We start from the raw sequence: 23894 nt of genomic DNA, 5'->3' as shown, positions 1-23894 counted from the left end.
TCTACTCTGCCATCTGTCTACCACATATTTGCACATTGTTGTGGCTCCTGCTGCAAGCTGGCCAACCCAGCTAGCAGGTCCCATGGTGACACCCTCTACGTGCTGCCTGTGCTGTGGGTAGCACTGTGGTCTTCAGGTCTCTGCTTTCTCCTCACGCGTTGGCCTGCCTGGATTTGATGTTTTTTTTTTTTTAACTTGACTTGGTTTTTTATGTGTCCTAGGTATAAAACAGCTTTGGCCACCAAGCCAGGCATCAAGCGAGCATGAACAAAGGACTCTGTCCCTAACTGGTATAGGGACAACACCACCAACAAGGTATCTTTTTGTCCATTGCCAGGGAGTGACCATCATTCTTAAAATTATGATAGGACACAAGAGACCAAGATCCAGATGTTTCTGGAGAAGGTAATATGGGCCACTGAATAACGAAGATGCCATAAGTCCCTGGTGTTTCTTGGAATGTGCCCTGTAATGTACCAGGGAAAACTTCACAACAGATATCTCACTCGAGGCACTAAACACATCTGCCTTAGCGGGTACCAGGAGAGCTGCCTGTTGTAGAGTACTGTCAGTAACAGGTACCATCAAAGCACGGGATGCCGGAGTTACCTATAATGCAAACAGTCAGGAACCAAGAAGCAAACTCTTTCTTCCTACAGTAGCTGCCCAACACTTTGCTACTGCAAAGAAACAGCCATTAAAGGCCTAGGGTGTGTTTTTAGAGTGGCTTCAAAGGTTGTGTTAGGAGATAAAGAGGCAATACATTGATTGCCTTTTTTTGATATTCAGACACTATAAAATGAATATTCACAAAATTTCCCTTCTTCCCAAGCGCTATTACCAAGTCAGAAAGGCCACTTATGGCTTTATCATCTATCAAGCTCCAAATAATGAACAGGCAGAGGCAAAGGATTGCACATGGTATCCCTATTTTTAAGAAAGTCCAGGGGTCCTGCTCAAACTATCGCACCAGCCAAGGACAATACATGCAGTAAACTTTGAACTCCTACACAGATCTACCCAATGAACAGGACATTCTTTACAGATGAGTGGAGAGTGGGGTCTGACTTTCACACGAACTCTGGTGCCCCATATTTGACCACGTCCCCTGGATGGGGAGGCCTGGTGGCACTCAGAGGAAGGATAGCAGGCTACCAAGAAGAGACTTGATACCCTATGAGCATATACAGGGGGAAAGGGTCTCCTTCAGTCACAGTCATAGGGGAGGGGAGTAAGGAGAAAATGGGAGGAAGCGAGGAATGGGAGGATACAAGGGATGGGATAACAATTGAGATGTAATATGAATAAATTAATAAAATATATTTTTTAAAAAGCCTGGCAGAGGGTCAGAGGAATACAAATAATGCCAGGTAATTTAAGGGAGATAATTTCAAAGAATTTTGAGAAAAAAATGTGGTGGTATATCATCGGCTCATGAAATAGTGAATGGTTCTTTACAAAAAAACAATTCAAAGGAATTAGAAGATTTGTGTAATGTGTAATTATCTTTTGCATTTTCTGCATACCAGAAGTTAATATTTAAGTTAGTTTTTAATTAACTTGGCTGTTGGTATTAAGTTCTTTCAAATATAATTCATGCTGAGAGAGATGCAGCCTCATTGGGGTCAAATGGGGTGAAACTGATTTGTAGCATTAATATTTTTGTTCTCTCTCTCTCTCTCTCTCTCTCTCTCTCTCTCTCTCTCTCTCTCTCTCTCTCTTTCTCTCTCTCTCTGTGTCTGTGTGTGTGTGTGTGTGTGTTTGGGGTGGTTTTTTTTTCCTTTGAGAGAAAGAGATATCCCTGGTTGACCTTGATTTCATTCAAGATGACACCCCTGCCTGTGATTACAAGTACGAGTTACCACATCCATCTTCTAAAACCTTTTTTGAGTACCAAAATATATCATACCTCAGCCCAGTATCCTGTGTCTGTGTACTAAGTAAACACTAAGTTGGTGGTGGTGTCCCTATATCAGTCAGGGCCAGAACAGATTGCTATTTCTCATTCAGCCAACCACAGTTCTCCATAGCAGTCTGAACTTCTCCTGAAGAGCCATAGATAAATTTATCAAAGCAGATTTAAAAGTCGTTACTGATTTCCTTATGTCTCCACTTTCATCTTCAAATCTTAGTAGACAGCTATTGGCAGATGACAACAGAATTAATCCCAGCTACTGTTGGAATTGGACCTTAACTTTATGGCATATCTCTCTTTCGTTTTTACGTTTCTGCTTTTGCGTCCTGGATGCAGTGGTAACTGCCTTCTTTGTCTAGCTTTATTCTACTCCTCACCTTTGTGGCCGTCCTCTTCCGTATCCCAAGACACCTCTTTCCTTCTGTGCTTTAAGTGTTTCGTTGCTTCCCGACTCACTTCTCAGTTTGAAGATGGCTTCAGTTTTGTACCCATTGTTAAAACGTTCCCTTCCATCTCCTTCTCTTTCATGCAAAGCCCTTTGAAGGCTACATGAGTTACCTCACTTTCCTGTTCGCTTTCACTGAAGAATATCTACTAGGCTCAATTGCGTAGTTCCACTAAACTGACAATGCATCATAAAACATTTAAAAAATTTTCAGCATTATTTGATACTAGCCATGGGTTTTTTGTGAAAAAGATGTCATGAAGATGAACATAACCACCAGCACTGAGTCTTCCTATCTGCCTCGCTGGCTGCAGAGCAGAGTCTGACACTCTGAGCATTCCTTTCCACAGAGTGGCTTTACAGAAATGACTTTGACCTGGGCACATGACTCTAACAGGCCTGATGCTAAGGCTTCTGTCTAGAAGAACTTGAGGGAAATGGGAGTATTTTTGAAACAGGAGAGGTGTGCTCAAAATGGAGACACATGTGGGTTTCTTTTTACTTCTGGCTCTATCAGAGAATCCTGACCTCTGTTAGATCAAAAGTCCACATCTTCGTCAAGTTTTTTTCCCTCAACTACTTATAGAAGAGTTGAATCTCATTAATATTGGCTTAATATATATGTAGTTCTTTAGATAAGTAAAGTATAGAAATGTTCTTTCATCAAACATTTTTATTTCTGCAATACTGACTGATAGTCTTACCACCTAGCACACTCTTCAAAGCAGAAGTGCTTCTTTTACCCAGACTGTGTTAGAATGACTTGCTTTTCCAAGGCCTAGTGACAACTAATAGGTCATTATCTTTTTGTGGCTTGCTACAGTTACAAGATATTGGTTGTTGACACTTCCACCCTCAGATATGCTACCATCTTTGACATTAGGAAATCTTCCCAACACTCCAAACTCTAAGGTGGTTCTCTTTCCTCTATGGCTCTTTAGTATAAACTTTCTTACTGCATTGTTAATCTGGTCAGTATTGATTCTTAAATACTGAAAGTCATAGAGAAGATGCTCTTATTTTATTCTTTGTTGTGTCTAAAATGCAATTCCCTAAGTAGAAATCTCTTATTTGTATCTAATTCATTAAGTTTATTTATTTTGATTATTCCAACTTTATAGTTTATCTTAAATAAATTATAAGAATGAAACACTGAAAGCTTGCAGCATATTTTATATATATATATGAAAAATCTGTTACCAAATGATTCATTCAGTTGAACCTGTCTTCCTATGTATCAAAGCAATTCCACTTTTTAACATTCACATAAAAACTAAGGTAGTAAACTATATTCAAGTAACGTTATAGCCCAAGTATATTATTACATACAATGTTGAACAGTACTTTCTATGATCAATATTTTCCCCATGGTCCAACATAGGCTTTATTTGTATTTAAAACTTATAAAGTAATCGAGCTAACTTCTGTTCATATTTCATCTTCAAATGAAATGCTTATGGAATAACTGATTTCATGTAAAGAAAGACTTGGTATTATGCTGTGAAATTTTTCTAAATATTGCAAAACAACCTACACATTTCCATATTTCATATTTTAAATGTTTTATTTTTGAGATTATATCATTATATCTCCCCCCATCCCTTTCCTCCCTTTCTCTTCTCCATTTCTTCTCATGTACATCCCCACTTTCTTTCACATTCATGGCCTCTTTTTTTTCTTTTTAAAATTAATTTATTCAGATTATATTTAGGTTGTTATCCCATCCCTTGTATCCACCCATTTCTCCCTCCCTTCTGCTTTCACCCTATTCCCCTCCACTATGCCTGTGACCAAGGGGGACCTCCTTCCCAACTATATGGTCATAGGCTATCAAGTCTCATCTTGGTAGCCTGCTTATTCTTTCTCTGAGTGCCACCAGGCCTCCCCACCAAGGGGAAGTGGTCAAATATGGAGCACCAGAGTTCATGTCCGAGTCAGTCCTCGCTCCCCATTCAACTGTGGAGAATGTCCTCTCCATTGGCTAGATCTGGGTAGGGGTTCGATGTTTATTGCTTGTATTGTCTTTGGTTGGTGCAGTAGTTGGAGCAGAACCCCTGGGCCCATATTTGCCCATCATGATGTTTTTCTTGTAGGTTTCTAGGACCCTCTGGATCCTTCTATTTCCCCATTCTCCTATACTTGTCTCACCTAGCATCCCAATAGGATGTCCTTACAACTATCCCAATCTCCTTGTAAGTAAAGACCTTCATAGGACATCCCTTTTGGGCTAGTGTCCAATTATAAGTGAGTATATATCCTGTGAGTCTTTCTGCTTCTGGGTTAACTCACTCAGTATGATCATTTCTAGTTCCTTCCATTTGTCCACAAATTTCGGGATTTCCTTGTTTTTAATAGCTGAGTACTATTCCATAGTGTGAATGTACCACAGTTTCTTTATCCATTTTTTGACTGAGGGTCATTTAGGTTGTTTCCAGGTTGCTGGTGTGTGTGTGTGTGTGTGTGTGTGTGTGTGTGTGTGTGTGTGTGTGTGTGTATGATTGTATATATTCTTAAATATATAAATACAACCTGTTCAGTCTGCACAATGTCACTTGTGTATGTATCTCTCTTCAGGACTGACCACTTGACATTGGATTAGTGGCCCAGGCTTGGAGTTTGAGACTAGCTCTGGGGGGGATTGGGACAGATGTGGGAAGTGGGGAGGATGTCAGACTCACCTGGATAAACCCTACAGAAGGAGCCACATTTCATATTTTGGATCTTTAGTTCTGAGAGAAATTTTAAGGACTTAGAAACAACCAGATAATTACTATAATTTGTGTTATACAAAAATTATTATTGATAACTCAGTTTTTCTTTTTCATGTTGTTCTTAACACAATCACTGATACAGCATTATTACCAGTTCTTCGGGTGGAGGCAGAACATAATTAAAATCATTCTTAGAACTAGTTAAGTCTGAAAGTCATTGAGTAAATACAATGATGCTTATGTTTACATTGATCTTTGTGTTTTGCCCATAGAGGCTAAATCCTCCCATTAGCCACCCTAAATGTTGCATATTAACAACAACCATGTTTGTTATCACTACTTCTTGGGGTGGCCCTTCTATGACAAGTGTCAATGCGAGAGACTTCAACTTCGCATGTATTTTACTTAAAGATTAAGGGCAGATCTAAAATGTACCATTACCGTGCTGTTGCTACATCTTTGACTACTGCAGATGCTTCAGGTCTTCCAGTAGCTTTTTACTGTGCCCTGTGGCTATTTAGTGCACTTGATAACTGCTGGCATTGTTCAGTTCAGTGCCGAGGTTTCCCAGAAAACCTTTGAAGGAGGTTATTACTTCCTTTGGCCTCAAAGAGATTAAGTGGCTTAATCTGAAAGTTCTCAAACTAGTAGTGATCCACGTCTGAGTCTATCTTATTCCACACTTTATGTACAAAAGTAAAAACATATCTAGCAAGACTAAATAAGGCAAAAAAACAAAGGTGCTCAAAGTTCTTAAGTTGCAAATTAACATCATAATTCTTAGGATTCTTAGAACAGCACCAAATCTGGGTCTTGTTTTGTGCTTACTTCTCTGATTCACGGACTTGTTTACTGATTTCTGGAGCGTTTTATGCTGAGGGTGAGTGAGTAATACTTTCCTTACAAGCTCTCTTCATTTCTGTTCTGGAAATGTAAATGCAGATGAATTCTCAGAAGTGACATCTGGATTTTGTTTTTGAAAAACCATAAAAGATCTCTTCTAAAGAAGTAGCAAAGAGTGGCTTAATATTTGTTGAGTAAGGACCGGGTGACCCCAGAGTACTGTAGCAGGAGTACTAGGGAAGGTACAGAGTGTCACAGGTACGCAGTAAGTGACGGAACTTGGGAAATTGAGATATTGCTCGTTCTCACCATTGTTCTTCCCTAGCTCCCCTAAGTGTGTTTGAGACTCTCACATCGTAAAAGCTACAATGTCAAGGGCGATTCCAACTCCTCCTTGGCTTCTTCAGTTGAGTCGTAAACAACATGTACGACGTCTTTCTCCAGGGCAGTACTTCCTGCTTTAGTGGCTACTGCAGTGCAGAGAAGAAAATATCCACTTCTCTTAGAGCACATTTCACTTGGATTATGTACTTCTGACATAAACTAATGGCTTTTGAGAAATCATTTCATACTCATGGGCTAAGCTTTAGGACAACAGTACAGACAGGGAGCGAGAAGCAACAAGCCATGGAAATGTTAGGGCAGTAAGGAACCCTTCATCCAGATGCTTTATGGCTCGAGAGAACACAGATGTGTGGTATGGAGGTGCTGCAAGCCATTCAAATAACCAAAGGACTAAGATGCAGTTACTGTAAACCTCAGACTCACGACTTTGTGTCATGAGTATATTCTGTTAATCAATGTTAAGCTATTAAAGTGTACATGGACTCTAGCTCAAGTTGCCAGCTATCATCACATACTAGAACACTTTTAACTTTAAAGTAGAAATAACTTTTTACTGAAAAGAAGAAGAAAACATTGACAAAAGGAAACCACTCTGATATTTGTTGATACCTCAAAACAGGATACATATGTTACAGTGATCCATTTAAATACCTTAGGTATTTGGTGTCTTGCATAGTTTCCAAGACATTTTAGAATAAAGCAATACTTTAAATAGAGTCTGACGGAATTTTAAGGTATTTTAAGAAAGCCCATTCTTCTTTTGTCCATCCATATTCCCAAGAGAATGAGTATATTCATCTTGGCTCTGTTCTCATCAATAAAAGATTAAAAATATCTTAATATGGAATTAAACTAATAGATCAAAACTAAGAACGAACTCTGTCTTTACTCTTCTTTGTTCCCGGTGGAGGAAGCCATCCATGAGACTGGTGTCAGTTCAAATGGCTGACTGAAGTTACTGTCTCCAATCTTGGCTTTTATGTGACAATGGAGGGGCTCCATTTCTATTGGATGCAGGCCCAGTAGTGAAGACAACTAGCCCTGTATCACCATCCATGATGGAACTTGGAGAGGCTTTTGTTCTTTACTCCCTAGAATACGTATCAGCCTTTGTTCCCAGCTAAGCCCCAAGGAAAGGCTGGACAGACTGTTGAACTTCTCTCTCCATGGACACTGGTAATTCATCTTACGTGCATTAGAACTGGTATGATTAGGTTGCATTCCAGTTTGATGCTGGGTTTGCAGAAGAGAAAGCTGAGGAAGCATGACTGAAATGGCTTGATGCCAAATTTTAGTAACATTGTTTCCTTAATGTTTGCAGAATGTTTCCTGTTTGTCAAGGTGCTTGTGTATGGTTATCTATACATTATAATAGCAAAAGAGTAAAGAAATGGTTTGGTGGTCAAATTCTAAAATGACCTCCACGATTTCTCCCCAAATCATGTCAGTTCATGCATGATACCCTGAAATATCCCCTTATTTTGAGCGTAGGCATGGCCTATTGGCCACAGGGGGTTAGACATGCCAAAAAGGTCCTTATCCCAGGTGACTGGAGAGTTTACCAGTTTACAAGTAAGATTAAATTTTTATGCCTGCCTATTGATATGATGCCTAGTTCACAGCACAGTGTACTGTGTTCCATTATTATAGTTAAGCAACTTGGGGAGTATCTACTACTGGCCCTGAAGAAACACATGATGTGTGCTGTGGCAGGCTCCTGAAGAGGCCACCGAAAAAAAGCATTCCTAGGATGTGAGAGTGATTCTTAGCAGAAAGAGAAAACAGAAATTGTAGCCAGGCAGCTGCAAGGAAATGAATTCTGAGTGAGCATGGAAGCGGATTCCTCCTTCAAGGCCTCTGGGTGAGAACTGTCTGGCTGAAACCTTGAGTTCAGTCTTGTGAGAAAACTACATCTGGACGTTTGGCCTACAAAACAGCTGCTGTAATAAAAATGGGTGCATTTGAAACCATAAAATGTGTCAATCTGTTGAACAAGACCAGCAAGCTACTCAAGCAGAGCAGATAGCGGAATCAACGTTTCACTCACTGGGAGGCTGGTGAAGCAGGGTTGGGGTAGAGGCTAATTTGATTGTGACACTTAGTGACAGCCTGGAGGGATGGCTCAGTGTTTAAGAGTAATTCTTTCTCATGTAGAAGACCTATGTTTGATTCCTAGCACTCACATGGTAGCTCACGACCATCCATAACTCCAGGTACAGGGGATCTGGTGCCTTCTTCTGACCTCCAGAGGCACCAGGCATACGTATGGCACACATACATACATGCAGGCCAAACATAAATACACACAAAATAAATACACCTGAAAAAAATTAAAAATCAGTGACAGGTCTGAGATTGGCACCTTCGATTCTCATCTGTATTCCAGTATTTTCCATGATACCATGACATTTGCAGAAATGCATATTATTGGAAGATTTTCTTTATTGGTTGGTTTTCTTTATCCCTCCTGTTTTAGTTACTTTTCTGCTGCTGTGACAAAATACTTGAAAAACCAACTTGGGAAGGAAGAATGTATCGTAGCTCACAGTTTGAGGTTATAATCCATTACCGTGGGGAAATCACTGTGATGGAAGCTTGGGGTAACTCGTCACAATGCATCCCACAGTCAAGGAGCAGATGTATGAGTGCAAATGTGAGCACAGGTAGTTTTCTCGGTTTTATACATCCCAGGACCCAAGCCTGGAGAATGGGACCACCCACAGTGGACAGGTCATGGGCATTCCCAGAGGCCCATCTCCCAGGTGATTCTAAATCTCATCAACTTGACAATTGTGATAAACAATTACTTTTACCAACCAGTAAGATTTACGAACCTAAAACAAAACCATCAAAATCATACTCAATGTTGAGTTGGCAACATTTAAAAATAATCATGAATCAAGAGCTAGTCTTCATCACTATACAAGCAGTATTCTGAGCAATCTAGATCAGGAAATCTGATAGGGAGTTCCATCCACTTCTTATACTGTTTCTTTGGTGAGTTATTTTTGAAATCCACTACAAAATTCCTTATTTTAAGACAAGGCAAATCTAAGCCTTTGTGTACCATCATTGTTCCCCAAGCCTAGAAAACAAAAGAGAAAGAAGTCAACATCCAATTTAACATTCCTTTTGGTCAAAATAAAAATGAACCCACTAGAGTGTACTCACTTGGCCACATTTGCAGATAATCTCTCCGTTTGCTTGATAATCAGCAAATTTCTTTTGCAGTGCTTTATTTTCTCTTACAATGTAGAGTTCCCTAAAATTATTGTGGAGAAAGGATCATTAGTGAGATTTGACAAAATGACAACACGCAGCCATGGGTTCATGTTGGAATTGTTAATGACCCACATTGTTGGGTTATCTGGTGCCTTGCTCTTTCTCATCTTCTGCTTCCCAGGATTTTTGTGACAAATCAGATGCATGTTCTCATCCTAAAATACACCTCACAAGTGTGACACTGTCTCTGGGTCTCCTTTGAAGTCTGCTGTTATATTAGCTTTTCAGTCATTAAAAAAAAAAAAAAAAAAAGAGAGAACAGGGATGGACATCCAAACATTTTGATATAAGTACTTTAGATCAAAATGGCTTTGTGTCTTAACATTACTCTATGTCTCAACGAAGATTACTTTCAAAACAGACACAAGAGATCAGAATATATTTGAGGGACTACAAAAGGGAAAGTTGTGAGGAGGGAAAAAAAACCTCACTTTCATTTTATAAGAAGAAATGTTTCAACCCCATTAACCTCAGAAACTTGGATCTTGTTGCACTCACTTGAATTCCGGTGTCATATTCACGTGATGCATCTTCTCAATTACATGGATGTTCTCTCCTGAGCAGACCAGGATACTACAGTTTTTGCAGAGAAGAGTTACTAATGATGGATTGTTGTTGTACTGCTTTGCAATACTTCTTTTGACTTTCATTTTCTTTTCCAAGAGACTTTGTACCTGTAATTTCAAAATCTGCAGGAAGAAAAGAATAAGGAATTGCATTTTTTTTCATAATTTTACGGAAGTAAATGAGCTGAAATTGATATATCTTAGATTGTAGTCTAGAAGATTAAAATGAAGAGACCATGACACCGGATAGATTTAGTATACAATCTTCTACTGTAGTAAACCAAAGTCCAAGTACAAAGAAGTGACGGAGTTAAAAGTGGTGTGCCAAGTCACGGGAGATGTTTGGGTTCATTTTAGACGTTTGATAAAATTTTAACTTTTCAGTAAGACTGACATTTTATGGCATGCAAAATAGATTTTGTCTTTTGTGTCAACTCTCACTTTTTATCAGTGGCTGCCTAAACACTGTTGAAAAGGTGTTGAAAATCAGAAGAGTGGAGCTGCTTGCCTAGTAGCCAATTAAGTATCAGTGCTTTCTCGGACAGTGTACGTGGTCTTCGGTGCTTTTCTTTCTTTCAGCCACCCGTGAAGCCTTGGGAGGGCAGGTCTCTTCCTCAAAGGAGACTGAGAAAGGTAGTCCATTCTAGAGTCCCCAAGTGGATCCCGTGTTATGATTTGAGCATGGCTTGCCCCTCTATAGTCAGTCACGCCGGAACTGAATCCACAGTCATGTGTTAATAAGACTTAATAATTAAAGGAAGCAAAACTTAATGTAGTTGTGTGCTTAGAAAAGGGGCCCTTGAGAAGAGATGGTCTTGGATTAGGATTTAGAGGTAGAACCCACAGGATTGAATTATATCAGCTTTGTAAGGAGAGAGCACAAAGAAGCTTAGATACACATGCATTCTTGCCATAATGTGACAGTGGATCAGCAGGTGAGGCCTCACAGAACCCTCCATGTTCTTAGACCTTATGGATTTAACTCTGAGTCAAACCAATAAACCTTTTGACACTATAAATCAGCCTACCTCAGGTATTTCAATAAAATAATGAAAGACTAATTAGTACAATGTTTTAGTTGACAGATTGGGAGATTTTGACTTGTAAACTATAGATTGTCCTAAAATTGCCCTAGACAATTTAGTAATAACATACCAGCTTTCACAAGAACCTCACTGATTCATTCTGTTTAGTCATAAATATGAGAAATAAGTTTATAGTGGGATTATTTGATGGAAAATGCTTGGTTTGGCTTATATTTTTAAGGGGGTTTTTAAAATGTAAGTTTGTATGAAAACCTGGCCAGGAAACCTTGGAGTTGGTTATATACTTTGCACACCAAATTGAAAGCATCCCTTCCCTTAAACTCTATTTAGGGAAGAGCCAATTCTAATGTTAGGAAACTAACATTCACACCCATATGCAAGGGTGTGAAGCTTCTTCTAAATGGATTGTTTGCTATTATAGGAGTTACAGTCTTTACTTCAGTGGTATAAACGTTTCCTGAAATATTGTACAAATATATCCGTTTTCCCCACTGCATTTCCTTTACCCAATTCAAATAACTGTTAATAAGTTGATATTCAGCTACACGACATATTATATATGCTTCAGACTTTCAGAATCAGCCTCAGTGTCAGTCTCTAAGTGGAACATATCAAAAGTAGCCATCTAGGCAAGTGGTTTACACCATACTTTACTACTCTGAGTTTTTGTTTTGAGATATGATTCACTCAGTAGTCCAGGCTAGAATTAAACATATTATGTAGTCCAAGATGACTTCAAACTCCTGGCGTAATGCTCTTGCCTCTGTGTTTTGAGAGCTGGGATTGTAGATATGAGCCACCAAGGCTGGTTATACAATCCTATCCTAATCCCATAGTGCCGACTCATGCATGACATGCACAACATTGTTAAATTTCTGTTTGTTTGTCTTCCACCATCCTCAACAAGCACACAATAAAATCTCTATTTCACATACCATGGGTATTATGTTTTGTTTATAACTATGTTCTCTGCTTTTAAAATACTGCCTGGCAGACAATAGGCACTTTATAAATATTTCTGTAGTAGAGACACTGTTTGTACATATGGATCGGATCAAATTGAAACTACTAGGTTAGTCCAAATGAGTGAGTTGTACAAATCTTTCTGGAAAATGGCATCCTAAATTTATATTACCAAAGTTGATGTTTGGTTTCCCTGCAATGATCAAAATGCCCTCAGCATTTCCTGCCCTCCCACAGATCATGGGGTTTTGTGTGTGCATCTGGACTAAGAACAAATCTTCAGATGGAAGCTGCTCACTCAGCACAATTTCTGTCTGGAGAAGTAGCCACACAGACATCAGTGGCAACCAAATGGAGCCATTTTCTGATGAAAACTAAACTCAGTGGTGGCCAAGGACCATACCTCACGTGAATACTCCTCTGGTTTCATGTTTTGAACACGGTTTATAGCTGTATACATCATCTTCTCTCGGAAATCATTAACGATCTCACGTTCAGTAACTCCTGAGCCACTGCTGGTAACCAGGACATAGGTGCTTTCATCAGCTCTGGCTCGACCACGGGCCTGGAAACATGAACAAAGAAAAGAAGTGCTATGTCTTGCTCTGAGCTGTCCTGCTTTGGCCCTGGGAAGACAGTCTTTATTCTGTATCCCAGGCTTCAAACCATCTCTCTAGTCTTAGTGAAGGTAGTCATTACCCATGGCTTGTAGACACATTTTTTTTCAAAACTTAAATGTTTTTTAATACAATGTTCTAGAATGATTTGGGCATATCTCAGAAGCCAAAATAACCCACCACCCATCTAGCCCCGTTGAGCCCTGAGCAGCTGTCTTAAACCACAGAAACCCTGAGCAGTGGCTTGGACCAGTGCAGCCATCTATTTGGAAGGGGGATGAATGAGGACAAGGCACATCTCTGACCTTGGCACCGGGGCTTCTGAGGGCAGAACTGTTCCTGGCATGCGACTTGGGACTTTAAGCCCATTTCTCAGGGGAATATATGCAGTAGAGTCAAATTTCTATAGGACTCTTAAGAAGCTGAATGTTAGGTGCATCAATTTTTTTTTTTTTTTTTGCTGTTTTTCTTTAAAATTTTTATTCATATAAACAGCAAAATATGATAATATCCACTTCCCCTTTGGCCCCTCCAACTTCTCCCAGGTCTATCTACCCTGCATCCACTTTCAATGTCCTCTTATTGATTTTGAATGACCTCTGAGGCCACTCATTTAGTGATGTCCATATGCACATGGGTATTGGGCCAACCAATGCAGGATGAACAATCTACCACTGATCAGCAGTGGTGTAGACACATGTTTAATAGTAGAAGCTTTGGTTACCGAGCTCAAGAGCTTAACTATCAACTACAACACCATTCTGAAGGCAAACGCCACTCATATTGTAGCCATAAGCCTCTGACTTATATACCACTACCTGAAATAATCTTGCTTTATATCAAGATGGCTGTAACTTGTCATCTACCCAACGGTGAAAGAAAACTCCTATATTTTAAGAGTAACGTCATGCACTTTCTTCACCATAACTCTTTTACATAGCACAACATTGTTAATATAGATGAGTAAGAGAGCTGTGAAAGTGATAATTATTCATTTATTTATCATATTTGTAAGGGACCCCCACTCAGTATTTTATGAAAGATTAAAAATATGGAAAAGTTGAGTGACTAATGGAGGAAAACAGAACTGTAGGGCTCGCTAAGGTCTGAGTGGGATTTGTGGACAGGGTGGTTCAGGTTCCTGATCCCACTGGGGGGTTCACTGACCTCTTAAGACAGAGGAGGCCTTCTTTGATTCTTGTAATGGGGCCTATATTGTGCATGGTCTTGGATAGTCTTAGGATATAGAAGAGCAACTGAAGTCGAGTTGTTAGTTAAACTACAGGAGGTTGCTACAGGAGTGCAACAAACAGCAGTCATACAGAAGGCATTCCTTCGCAGTTCCTTAAGATGGGTCCTTTAGCCGAAACACTTAAAGTACACTTAAAGTTGAGAGGTTTTGTGTTGGTTTAGTAAAAGGGAGGAGCCCACATAGGAGCACAGGAAGGAGACGGAACACATAGGGGCGGATCTCTGCACATACCTGGACCATGGCTATCTCATTAGTGACGAGACCATACCGGATAACGATATTGCATTCTTTGATGTCCAGGCCTTCCTCTGCTACTGTAGTAGCTATAAGCAGATTTATTTCTCCAGTGCGAAATTTACTAATGACTTCTTTTTGTTCGTTCTGTAGAAACATTTTAATAAATTAAATTTTGTGATGCTAAACACATTCAGATCTTCTAATTAGTAGGAGAAATAATAAATTGCAACTGGTCAGTGTAAATCAGAGGATTAGATCATACACGAATTTGCTGCCATCTGTTTTTGGCAATGAACAAAGACATGATGGTGAGACAACATTTGATTTCCAATCTGGGATTACCACACAATAACAAAAATATTTCCATCCTGCAGTCTGGAGGTGGGAAGACATTCTTTATGCCAAGGAAATAAATTGATGGGCGATTTGAGAGGAAGAAAGGAAGAGGTGTTGCTGGCTGAGAAAAGGCTTTGGCACGATTAGAACAGGGTTTACCTTTCAGTATATTAACGTCAGAGTCTGATATGTAGGTAATAAAATTCACTGAAACTTTTATATCAGTTTTGAGACACAGAAAATTCCCCACATATACCATAGGTCAGTTTAAGAACCATCCAGGAAAGAAACCTATGGATTATTCCATAAAGGACACAGGAGAAAGTCAAAGTATCAGGTGCTTCCAGGGAGGGGAGCTGGAACAGTAAAAAGCAGTGTTGTCTTTAATTTTACTTTGAGAAAGGTTTAACTTTAAGCAGCATAAACTGCAGGTGCTCCACAAGGAGACCAACAGAGCCAACAAATCTGGGCCCAGAGGGACTTGCAGACACTGATGTACCAACCAAGATCCATGCATGGAGAGGACCTAGGCCCCCTGCTCAGATGTAGCCCATAGGCAGCTCAGTCTCTATACGGGTCCCCTAATATGAGAAACATGGGCTATCTCTGCCATGGACTCTGTTGCCTGCTCTTTGATCACTTCCCTCTGGTGGGGAGGCCATGGCAGGCCACAGAGGAAGAGGATGCAGGCCATCCAGATGAGATTTGATAGGCTGAGGTCAGTTGGTTGTAGAGGAGGTCTCCCCTTTTTAGAGGACTAGGGGAGGGAGAGAAAAGGGAGGAAGGGTGGGACTGGGAAGAGATGAGGGAGGGGGCTGGATGTAAAGTGAATAAAAATTTAAAACTATAAATAAAAAAGGTCTAATCAAAAGATAATGTAAATTAAAAGGGATGAGTACATGACTAAAGCATAATTACAACAAGTATTTTTTAAAATGTGACCTTTGAATACACACCACACACACACACACACACACAAAACTTCTGGTCTTTTCATTGGAAGAATGGCTGAGCATATATCTCATCTGATATGGACAGTGAGTGGTCCTTTATTTCCATTCTGTTCTCATCAAAGCTGCTAGCCTATGTGGTATTCAGTGTACACTTTTATCCTTATAATTTGAGTGTGTATTCTCTCATGCACTTTCCTTTCTTCTTAGAGGTATTGTGAGTTTTTATTTGGCTCATCACCAAGAAAGAACATTATAACAAGGTTCCTGATGACTCCCTGGTAATTTCTACCTTATTGCTTCACATCCATTGATCAAAATGACGTCTTTGGGGGGTGGGGAGATGGCTCAGTGCTTAAGAGCACTGGCTGCTCTTCTAGAGGTCCTGAGTTCAATTCCCAGTGCCCACATGGCAGCTCACAACCATCTATTAAGGGATCGTAAGCCCTCTTCCATGTACATGCAGGCATGCATGCAGACAGAGCACTTAAACACATAAAATACACATAAATAAGTAATTTTAAAATTATGTCTTTGATTTTAACATATAAATGTGCCTGAATTTCAAAGAGTACTTGAATAGGAAATTCCAGGCTAGTACTAGGCTCTCAGATCAAGTATATGACTAATTGCTATCAGGACAGATGAGTTGGCTTCGGGTGAGGAGCCACTGCAGTGCGTGGTATTTTGGCTGCAGGCCTAGCGTTAAACCTGATAAGGAGCTACCAAGAGGGAGTGTGCAATGTGTTGGGTGTTAGAATGGGCAATCTCTAATTTTCTTCTCTTACACAAACAGTAAGTGGATTTGGTTTGCTCCATTGTGTGAAACAGTGGTGGCTATCACAAAACTGAAGTATCCCCCACCCTGCCCCCACCTCCAGCAAGACTCAGGGGGAACTTAGCTTTCAGAAGAACATTTAAATGCTTATATAGTTTACAAGTGGCTTTTTCCCCTGTCAGAAGTGTTTCTTTAACCATACATACAATAAATCATATGATTTAAAAAGTTGATGAGAGCAGAAACCTTAAAACCCTGCCCCCAACACAGAAAATACTTTAATTCTTCCAAGTTCTTATAGACTTCATTTTACAAATATTTGTTGCACAGTTTTGATTATAATCCACACATCTTGAGCAGTTTTGAATCTCCACCTGATTTCATACTGTAACTATTTCTTTACGGTGTTGTTAAGGCAAAATTTACTCATTTTTACAAGAGATGCCAAACTTGAGGCGTTCCTGTATGTAAAAAGGAAAGGGGATTCCATTTTAACTTGCCCCTTAACTCATCAAGTACCACCATCAGCCTATCATTAACTCAATATACCAAACCAAGATCCTTCTGTGAATGTATCTCTGAGATGATGGGGGAATTTAGGAACATTAAAACCAATTAGAGAAGGGTAGTTGAAGTTTAAGACATGGATTCCAAAGGATGCCATACCTGTGTCATGGGCTTGACTTCACTGCTATGTCCTGCTCCGATCAGGTGGTGCGCTTTGATGCCAACTTCTGCAAACTTTTCATTTTCCATGATCCACTGGGAAAGTGCATAGGTGCTCTGCCGTGTTTTTGTGAAAATAATTCCTCGAGACGACTCCTCAGTCCTTGTGAATTGTTCCAATATAGTGTTTCTCAATTTAGTGAGTTTTTCATTTTCATATTTTGGGTTCTCAGCTAATTTTTTCAACATTTTCCTGTTATCTTTAAAAATAATTATTCATGTTATCAGCTTGTTTTAGCTACCCCACTAAATACACTCATACACCCTATTGTATGCCATATACACATCCAATTTCTGAAAGAAGAAATCAACCTAATAACTATTAAAAATAAAATTAGTTTGCATCAGTAAATAAAACAAAATATTACACGGGCACTCTTTACATAATGATACACTAAGGCATGACTCATTGTGATATAGTTAGTGCTCAGAGTATTTAATTAACTAATTGTGATAGTCTTCGCAATAAAAGTAGATGATCAAATGATTAATTACAATCACACAATTAAAAGTTAGCCCGGCATATCAAATTACAAACCAAGTCTTCATGGTATTCTTTTTCTTTCGAGATGAATTTTGAGTGCCTTCTGGAAAACTAGAAGGAAGCAGTGAGTCCCTGTCTGAGAGGACCATGCAGGAGCATGCCCTTTGTGCTATACTGAGTCTTACCAAAGAATAAATCCATGAGAAATTCATCCGTTTCGTCGAGTTTCAAAGGTGTCTTTACATTGCCCTTAACTTCATCATCGTGACTGTTAGCATCATCTTCGCTCTCATCATTGTCCTCCAGGACAGCAAACTTCTTTGCTTTCTCATCAGTGTAGAAACTTTCCAGGTGGCTGTACGCGTCGATCATGCGGATCGTGTCATTGATTTGTAGGGCTTCATTGTATTTCCTCAAATGTTCTGCACAGACACGGTCTTTGCGGTTACCGTCCTTAGCAGCTGTGGAAGAATAAACTCTGTGAGTGAGGCAAAGGGCACAGAACTGTCCTAAAAGTGTGTTGTGAGCTTCAATAAATTATAGCTCCAAGGGTCCTGAGTTCTAAAAGGGGAGGTTTTCAACTCCAATGCTTGCGGCTTGAGCTCAGTGTGAGCAGGAGTGTGGACCTGACCCATAGCTGAACAGCTTGGAAAACACGTCAGTAAAATTGCCTTTGAAGACAGAACTGTTGGTAGCTGCCTTGATACTTTATATGTAATAAATGAAAGTGAAAACTGAATGAATTGACGCCTCTTTCCTTAGATGAGGAGTTGGAACGCGTGTGGGCTTGCCCACCACACAACACAGAAACTCTACTTGATGTTCCATTTGCTTTCAGATTGCTTCTGAGCCTAAGAAGATCATCTGAAGTCTTGGTGTAAACACGGGAAAAACTGTTAGATCACAACCCAAATTACCTTTTTTTTCCATTTGAATGGCCCATTGCTCATAATGCTGGGTTCCAAAATCTGACATTGGACTCATTTTGCAGTAAGTTTGAATGCTTGCCATAATTTCTAGAAGTTTCTCTTTAAATGGATTCTAAAAACAATTATACATATATGATTAAAGTTGTTTGCAATGGCATTCATTATCTTTGTCAAAATAATTTGCATATTATAATGTGATTGGTTCAGTATCATTAACTAGACTCTGTAACAGAATAATCTCTGATCACTTCTTTGTTAGCTACAATTGGTTTTTAGTTTTATTTCTACTGTCAGGACATATCAATCCTGACACCATAAACCTCTATCATAAAGTTGCCAAGCTAAATTTTTTTTTAAAAAAGTAATGCTAGTGAGTGTTACAAACCTTGAAAGTTAAAGGCAATTAAAAATATTCTGTTGTGTTAATGTCACAATTATTTAGAAAGCCTTTAATTTTATTTAGGTAATATTCCTATGTAAATACCACGTTTCAGTACTATTACTTCCAAGATAAAAAGCATTTGACATACTTTGGAAAAAATCCAGATATGAAAGAATGTATGTTATGTGATTCAACTTGGATAAAGTTCAAAATCAGTCAAAACTAATAGTTTCCCTTGGTGTTTTGAGAGCCTTGTAATATGTTGTCTTTTTATCTAATTTTTTTTGCATACACTTGGCCAACTATTGAAAAATCCACAAGTCCATATTGTTCTTTTCTATATGCACTATATTCTACTGAAGAGTAATTTTAAAGGTTAAGAAAAAAAAAAAGAGTGGCAAATTCTTTCCAAAAGAATATTCAGAGAAACGTCTTTGGATGATCAAGAATAGAAACACAAATTTGAACTTATCAGGTAAACCCAAGTGACAGAAATGTAAGAGTGAGTATAGTGTAATCAGTGCCAGCATAGTTCTACTGCAGAATGAAATGGGTAAATTGTGGAGGTTGGCCACCAACACTGGTTTAGTGTCCACATTTTTAGTATTATTTACTGCACACATATCCCATCATTTAGTCCCAGTAGTCTTATGAAGTAGATTCTCAATGGAATTTAGCTTATTATACATTTGTAAAATTTATCAAGTTTTAAACTCTACAAAATAAAATATTGGAATAATTTACTAAACATAATGGCCAAATGGACTATAAGTTGATTTTTTTTTAATTAGTGAAAATATTCACCAGAGAAGCGGCAGTATACTCAATATTTCAAATTTTTTTTTTTACAATCTGTTTTCTAAATAAAGAAAACACACAAATCAGTATTTCTGTTGTGATAGCCAACTGCAACAAAATGGCACCCCGGAATGTCAGAAAACTAATCCTGCAAAACACCAAAGCAGTACAAGGGCACTAACTCCCACAATCCCTCTAGGTTAGCTATCCAACCTTCCCCAACCCAATATTCTACTGCTCCAAGAATCATAAGTAGCCAAGTAGGGATGGTAGAGACAATTAGTAACGGTCTCATATTAATTTGGGAGGTAATCCCCCTCAGGAACAGTCATAGGGGAGGGGAATAAGGGGAAAAGGGGAGGGAGGGAAGAATGGGAGGACACAAGGGATGGGATAACCATTGAGATGTAACAAGAATAAATTAATAATAAAAATTTTTTAAAAAAGTTTAAAAGCATAGCTTATTCTATTAAAAATGTTAAATGGGACTATTCAGATGGTAAATGTAAAAGAGACCCGGCCAGCTTCCAATTGGATATGTGTTACCAGACAAAACATATGAAGTGCTCAGCGCATACTTCTCTGGTGTCGTCAGCAATCACAAACTTCTTCCGTGGATCCTTTATTTGCTGTTTAAGTTGACCAAGATTCTCCCTCACTGTTTTAATAGTGAATGCATCAAGATTGGCACATATCTGGAAAAGAGACATTTTAAGCTTTCTTTTCTTAAAGTGGAATGCAAATAGCTTTGCATAAGAAAAGTGTAATATGAGATTTTTTTAGCATAAGTAGGTAACAACGTTTAATTCAAGTAATATGCAGCACTATTTATTCATTAAATTCAGCATTTTATCACTACTTACTATGGATTTAATTGACCAATGATCAATAATATTTGTTCTGATGTCTTCCAAAAGTGTATTCTAAGTCTAATTTTAGAAAAAGATGTCCTTTAACTGTCATTTTATAGCTGAAATACAGGATTTAAAACAATAGAAAAATGTACGTAAATTAACAGCATAGTTAGGTGGTAACTGTTATCTGATTATATCAGGCAGCTGCATTCACAATCAAGCTGATGTTCACGGATCCTAATGCCCGTTCTTTTGTACATACAAAGAAAGCAGCACAAGGGGAGGGTCTGCCTTAGTGTTGGCACACAGACCACAGGTAGGAGTTTGTTCTTTATCCCAGTAATAAATTATATCTTGGAGGCAATCCTTCTCTGAATCTTGTTCACTTTAACAATTTCTACTGAGTTTAACCTACAGTGAGAGGCTCAGGTACTCTGATGTCCTTACCGCTTTAAATGGCACCCCTGTTGGGGAAGCTGGGTGTGTGTGTGGGTGCACCTTTAATAAAAGATCCTGGCATCATCTCTACTTTCAACCCCTTATTTTGAGATGTCTCACTCTGCAGCACTAGCTGGCCTGGAACTCACTATATAAACTCACTGCAATCTGCTTGGCTCTGATTTCAGAGCGCCAGGATTAAGGGTGGGAACGACCATGCTTACCTCTTCTCTTTTCATTTGAGTAAACCATATTCTAGACTGACACATAATGGGAAAAGACAGGGAAAGCTTGCTGCTTTGAAGGCCAGGGAGTCAGCTGCAAGCCATTGGGAGTGAAAACTATCAACTTTTGCTCTGTCCGTATCACAGGTACTTATCAAGAGAATATCACCTCTTTGTAGAAGATTGAGGCTATTATTTTTTCTAGAGGTAAAGCAAATAGCTTTTATTTAACTGATGACACTGGCACTTGAACTATCAACACCACTTAAAATCCTAAAGAGCGTAGGCATCTGACACAGTTTGTTTGCTTGCTTGTCTGTCTGTCTGTTTTGGTTATACACACACTCAGCGACTTACATTTAAAATATGCTTTTCAGCCTCAGATTGCTTTTTGGCTCCTCCAACACCAGGTGAAGCCGTCAGTCCTAGTATCTGTGGCAGCTGGGTTACTGGCTTGTTTTGCTTCTTGAGGGTATTATTCTTCAACTTCTGCTTCAGATACCGTCTCATGATGTTGTTATAGACTGCCTCCTTGTTGGTGTGATGACACTCATCGATGATAACGAGGGAAAAATCTTAACGGAAAAGAGGGAAGGTCTGTTTACCCAAACAGGCATGCTGCAGTGAGACAAGCACTCTGAAGTTAAAGGCGTGAGCTGCCGCTGAGTGTCTTCCCTCGGACAGAATAGTGAGTGATACATCCCTACGTCGATCCGCTGGCTGGTATGACCTGAGCTGTGACTGGCAGCTATGTTTATGAACACAAAGTTCGTGTGTGTTAATCACGACACTGTTCCTGGTAGCTATTAATCTGTCTCAAGATGCAATTCAGAAAGTGGTAGTGAAATGCACACCTGTCTTACAAACAAACAAACAAACAAACAAACACAAAATCTTCCCAGGGCTCCTGTTTGTTCTTGAATAAAAAATTAATGCTAGGCTGATACAGCCTATTTTTGTAACACCAAATGAAAGGAATACTATCTAAAGAGGTATGATTTTGTGTTTTTAAACCTTGCACTTAATTATTGTGATTGCTTGTACTTTTCTCTGTTTTTCACCTAGTTATTTAACCATTCCAAATAATGTAGGCAGGACTGTAGTTTTATTTTATTGTAAAAAAGATAGTTCTCATAAAACCTATCAGCAAATGTGTGTGTGTGTGTGTGTGTGTGTGTGTGTGTGTGTGTGTGTGTGAAGTAACAGAAGAACACTGTGACTGCTTGATGCTTGATTTAGTAACAATGTACTTATGCAAAAGCAAGCCATCCAGTTAAACATTTTCCTGGTTTTGTTCATTTTCCCAGGAGGTACAGCACTTCAGTGAAGCCTTACAAAATAAAAAAATAACTTATATAGCTGAGGTTAATCTTTCTCATGTAAAAAAAAAAAAAAAAAAGGATTTAACAAGCAGCCTCGGTTACTATCTTTAATATCTCTGCCTGTCTTTTCTTCTAACAATACCGACTCCAACCAACCTGATAGCTGCACACCGTCATCTTCTCCACTCTCCCTGTTTAAGAGGGAGTTCTCGAGGATCTGAGCTGTGCTGATAATAACATCATAAGATTTGACAACTTCTGGAAACGATATTTTCAGCTGGGTATCACCGCTTAATCCAATAATGCGATACCATTTCTTTAAAAATGGGTTGAATTCTTTGCGGAAAAGTTGTTCAGCTAACATCACCTTTAAAAAAACAAGAACATACAGATTTTTTTTTTTTTAATTTGGAAAAAAATAGAGAAGAGTGCAAAGTGAAAAGTATAGAGGAACATCAGTCAAAAGACTATATGTGGACCTTTAAGAGAAATATTTACATTTAATCAATGGATTTGATGTTACCATCTTCATAGCATTCTTTCTATTCATCTGTCATTTGTATTAGATGTAGGCATTGTATCTAGAACACAAAGGTAGTTAAGATAAGGCTGACGACTGGAGAGTAAGCAACTCAGTGTAGTTGATGATTTGTTCTATGACTAACAAAACAGCCCATCATACACAATGCAATTCTTCTCCCAGAGAGAAACAAGCAGAGTGACAGTGCAGAGAAGGAACAGCTGACTTCCCAATGGAAGGCTTAGAGGAACTCTGGTAAGCTGTGGGTCAGCCAAGAGTTAAGCTGAAAGTGTAGTTGATACAAAATGGGTTGTTAATTTGTAAAGCAGGGTCAGCTGTGAACAGTAAGTAGAATATTCTTAATTCAGTATAACAGCTCTCAGGATTCTCGTGAGTAGGATTCTGAAGATCCGTTCTTCTCAGTGCCTGGGATCCTCCTAGAGGCTGTCTGACTACAAAGTTGGAAAGAGCAGGAAGCCAAGACAGTAGCACCAACACAATTATTAGGAGAATGTATGGGAGGATAGAGAATGAAATACTACAATGGCTTTGACGTCTGAATAAAAAGCAAAAGGTAGCAAGTGAGGGTGAGAGAGGTGGGAATTCACCTTCTTTCTAGCCAACTCTGTATGCCGCAATATCTACTGAGTGACACCTATAAATGCTCCTCACTCAGAACACCTCTCAGACTGAGCAAGAGACAAGCTAGGTTATCTTATTCCTAAATTTTGTTTTGATCAAGAGGGGGTGTTATCACTTAGTCCAGCTGGCCTTGAACTCTCTATGCAGCTTGGGATGACCTTGAACTCGTGATCCTTCTGTCTCTACCTCTTTTTTGGTGCTGGAATTACAAGGCTGCTCCATCAAACATGACTTTGTGTGGCATTGTAGTGCTGAGGATAGAACTCCAGGTTTCATGTACGCTAAGCAA

At 39.1% G+C, this 23894-nt stretch overlaps 1 protein-coding gene and 1 pseudogene across 1 annotated transcript in view; both read right to left on the bottom strand.

The window, feature by feature from the left end:
* Window positions 1–208: 208 nt before the first annotated feature.
* On the bottom strand, window positions 209–342 carry LOC127207824 (uncharacterized; annotated as a pseudogene).
* An 8761-nt stretch (window positions 343–9103) lies between these two features.
* Window positions 9104–23894, bottom strand: part of Ifih1 (interferon induced with helicase C domain 1) — a 50555-nt gene continuing 35764 nt past the window's right edge. Inside the window, exons 6-16 of the mRNA XM_051166132.1 lie at window positions 22600–22810; window positions 21479–21696; window positions 20184–20300; window positions 18414–18537; window positions 17682–17957; window positions 16953–17212; window positions 14217–14366; window positions 12520–12681; window positions 10040–10230; window positions 9431–9521; window positions 9104–9344 (exon numbers count right to left, since the gene is read on the bottom strand). Of these exons, the coding sequence (XP_051022089.1) occupies window positions 9165–9344; window positions 9431–9521; window positions 10040–10230; window positions 12520–12681; window positions 14217–14366; window positions 16953–17212; window positions 17682–17957; window positions 18414–18537; window positions 20184–20300; window positions 21479–21696; window positions 22600–22810 (1980 nt within the window). The 3' untranslated portion in view covers window positions 9104–9164. The remainder of the gene's footprint in view (window positions 9345–9430; window positions 9522–10039; window positions 10231–12519; window positions 12682–14216; window positions 14367–16952; window positions 17213–17681; window positions 17958–18413; window positions 18538–20183; window positions 20301–21478; window positions 21697–22599; window positions 22811–23894) is intronic.

The sequence above is a fragment of the Acomys russatus genome, chromosome 24, assembly GCF_903995435.1.
Source record: "Acomys russatus chromosome 24, mAcoRus1.1, whole genome shotgun sequence".
Lineage (NCBI taxonomy): Eukaryota > Metazoa > Chordata > Mammalia > Rodentia > Muridae > Acomys > Acomys russatus.
This window is presented reverse-complemented; position numbering and strand designations above follow the sequence as displayed.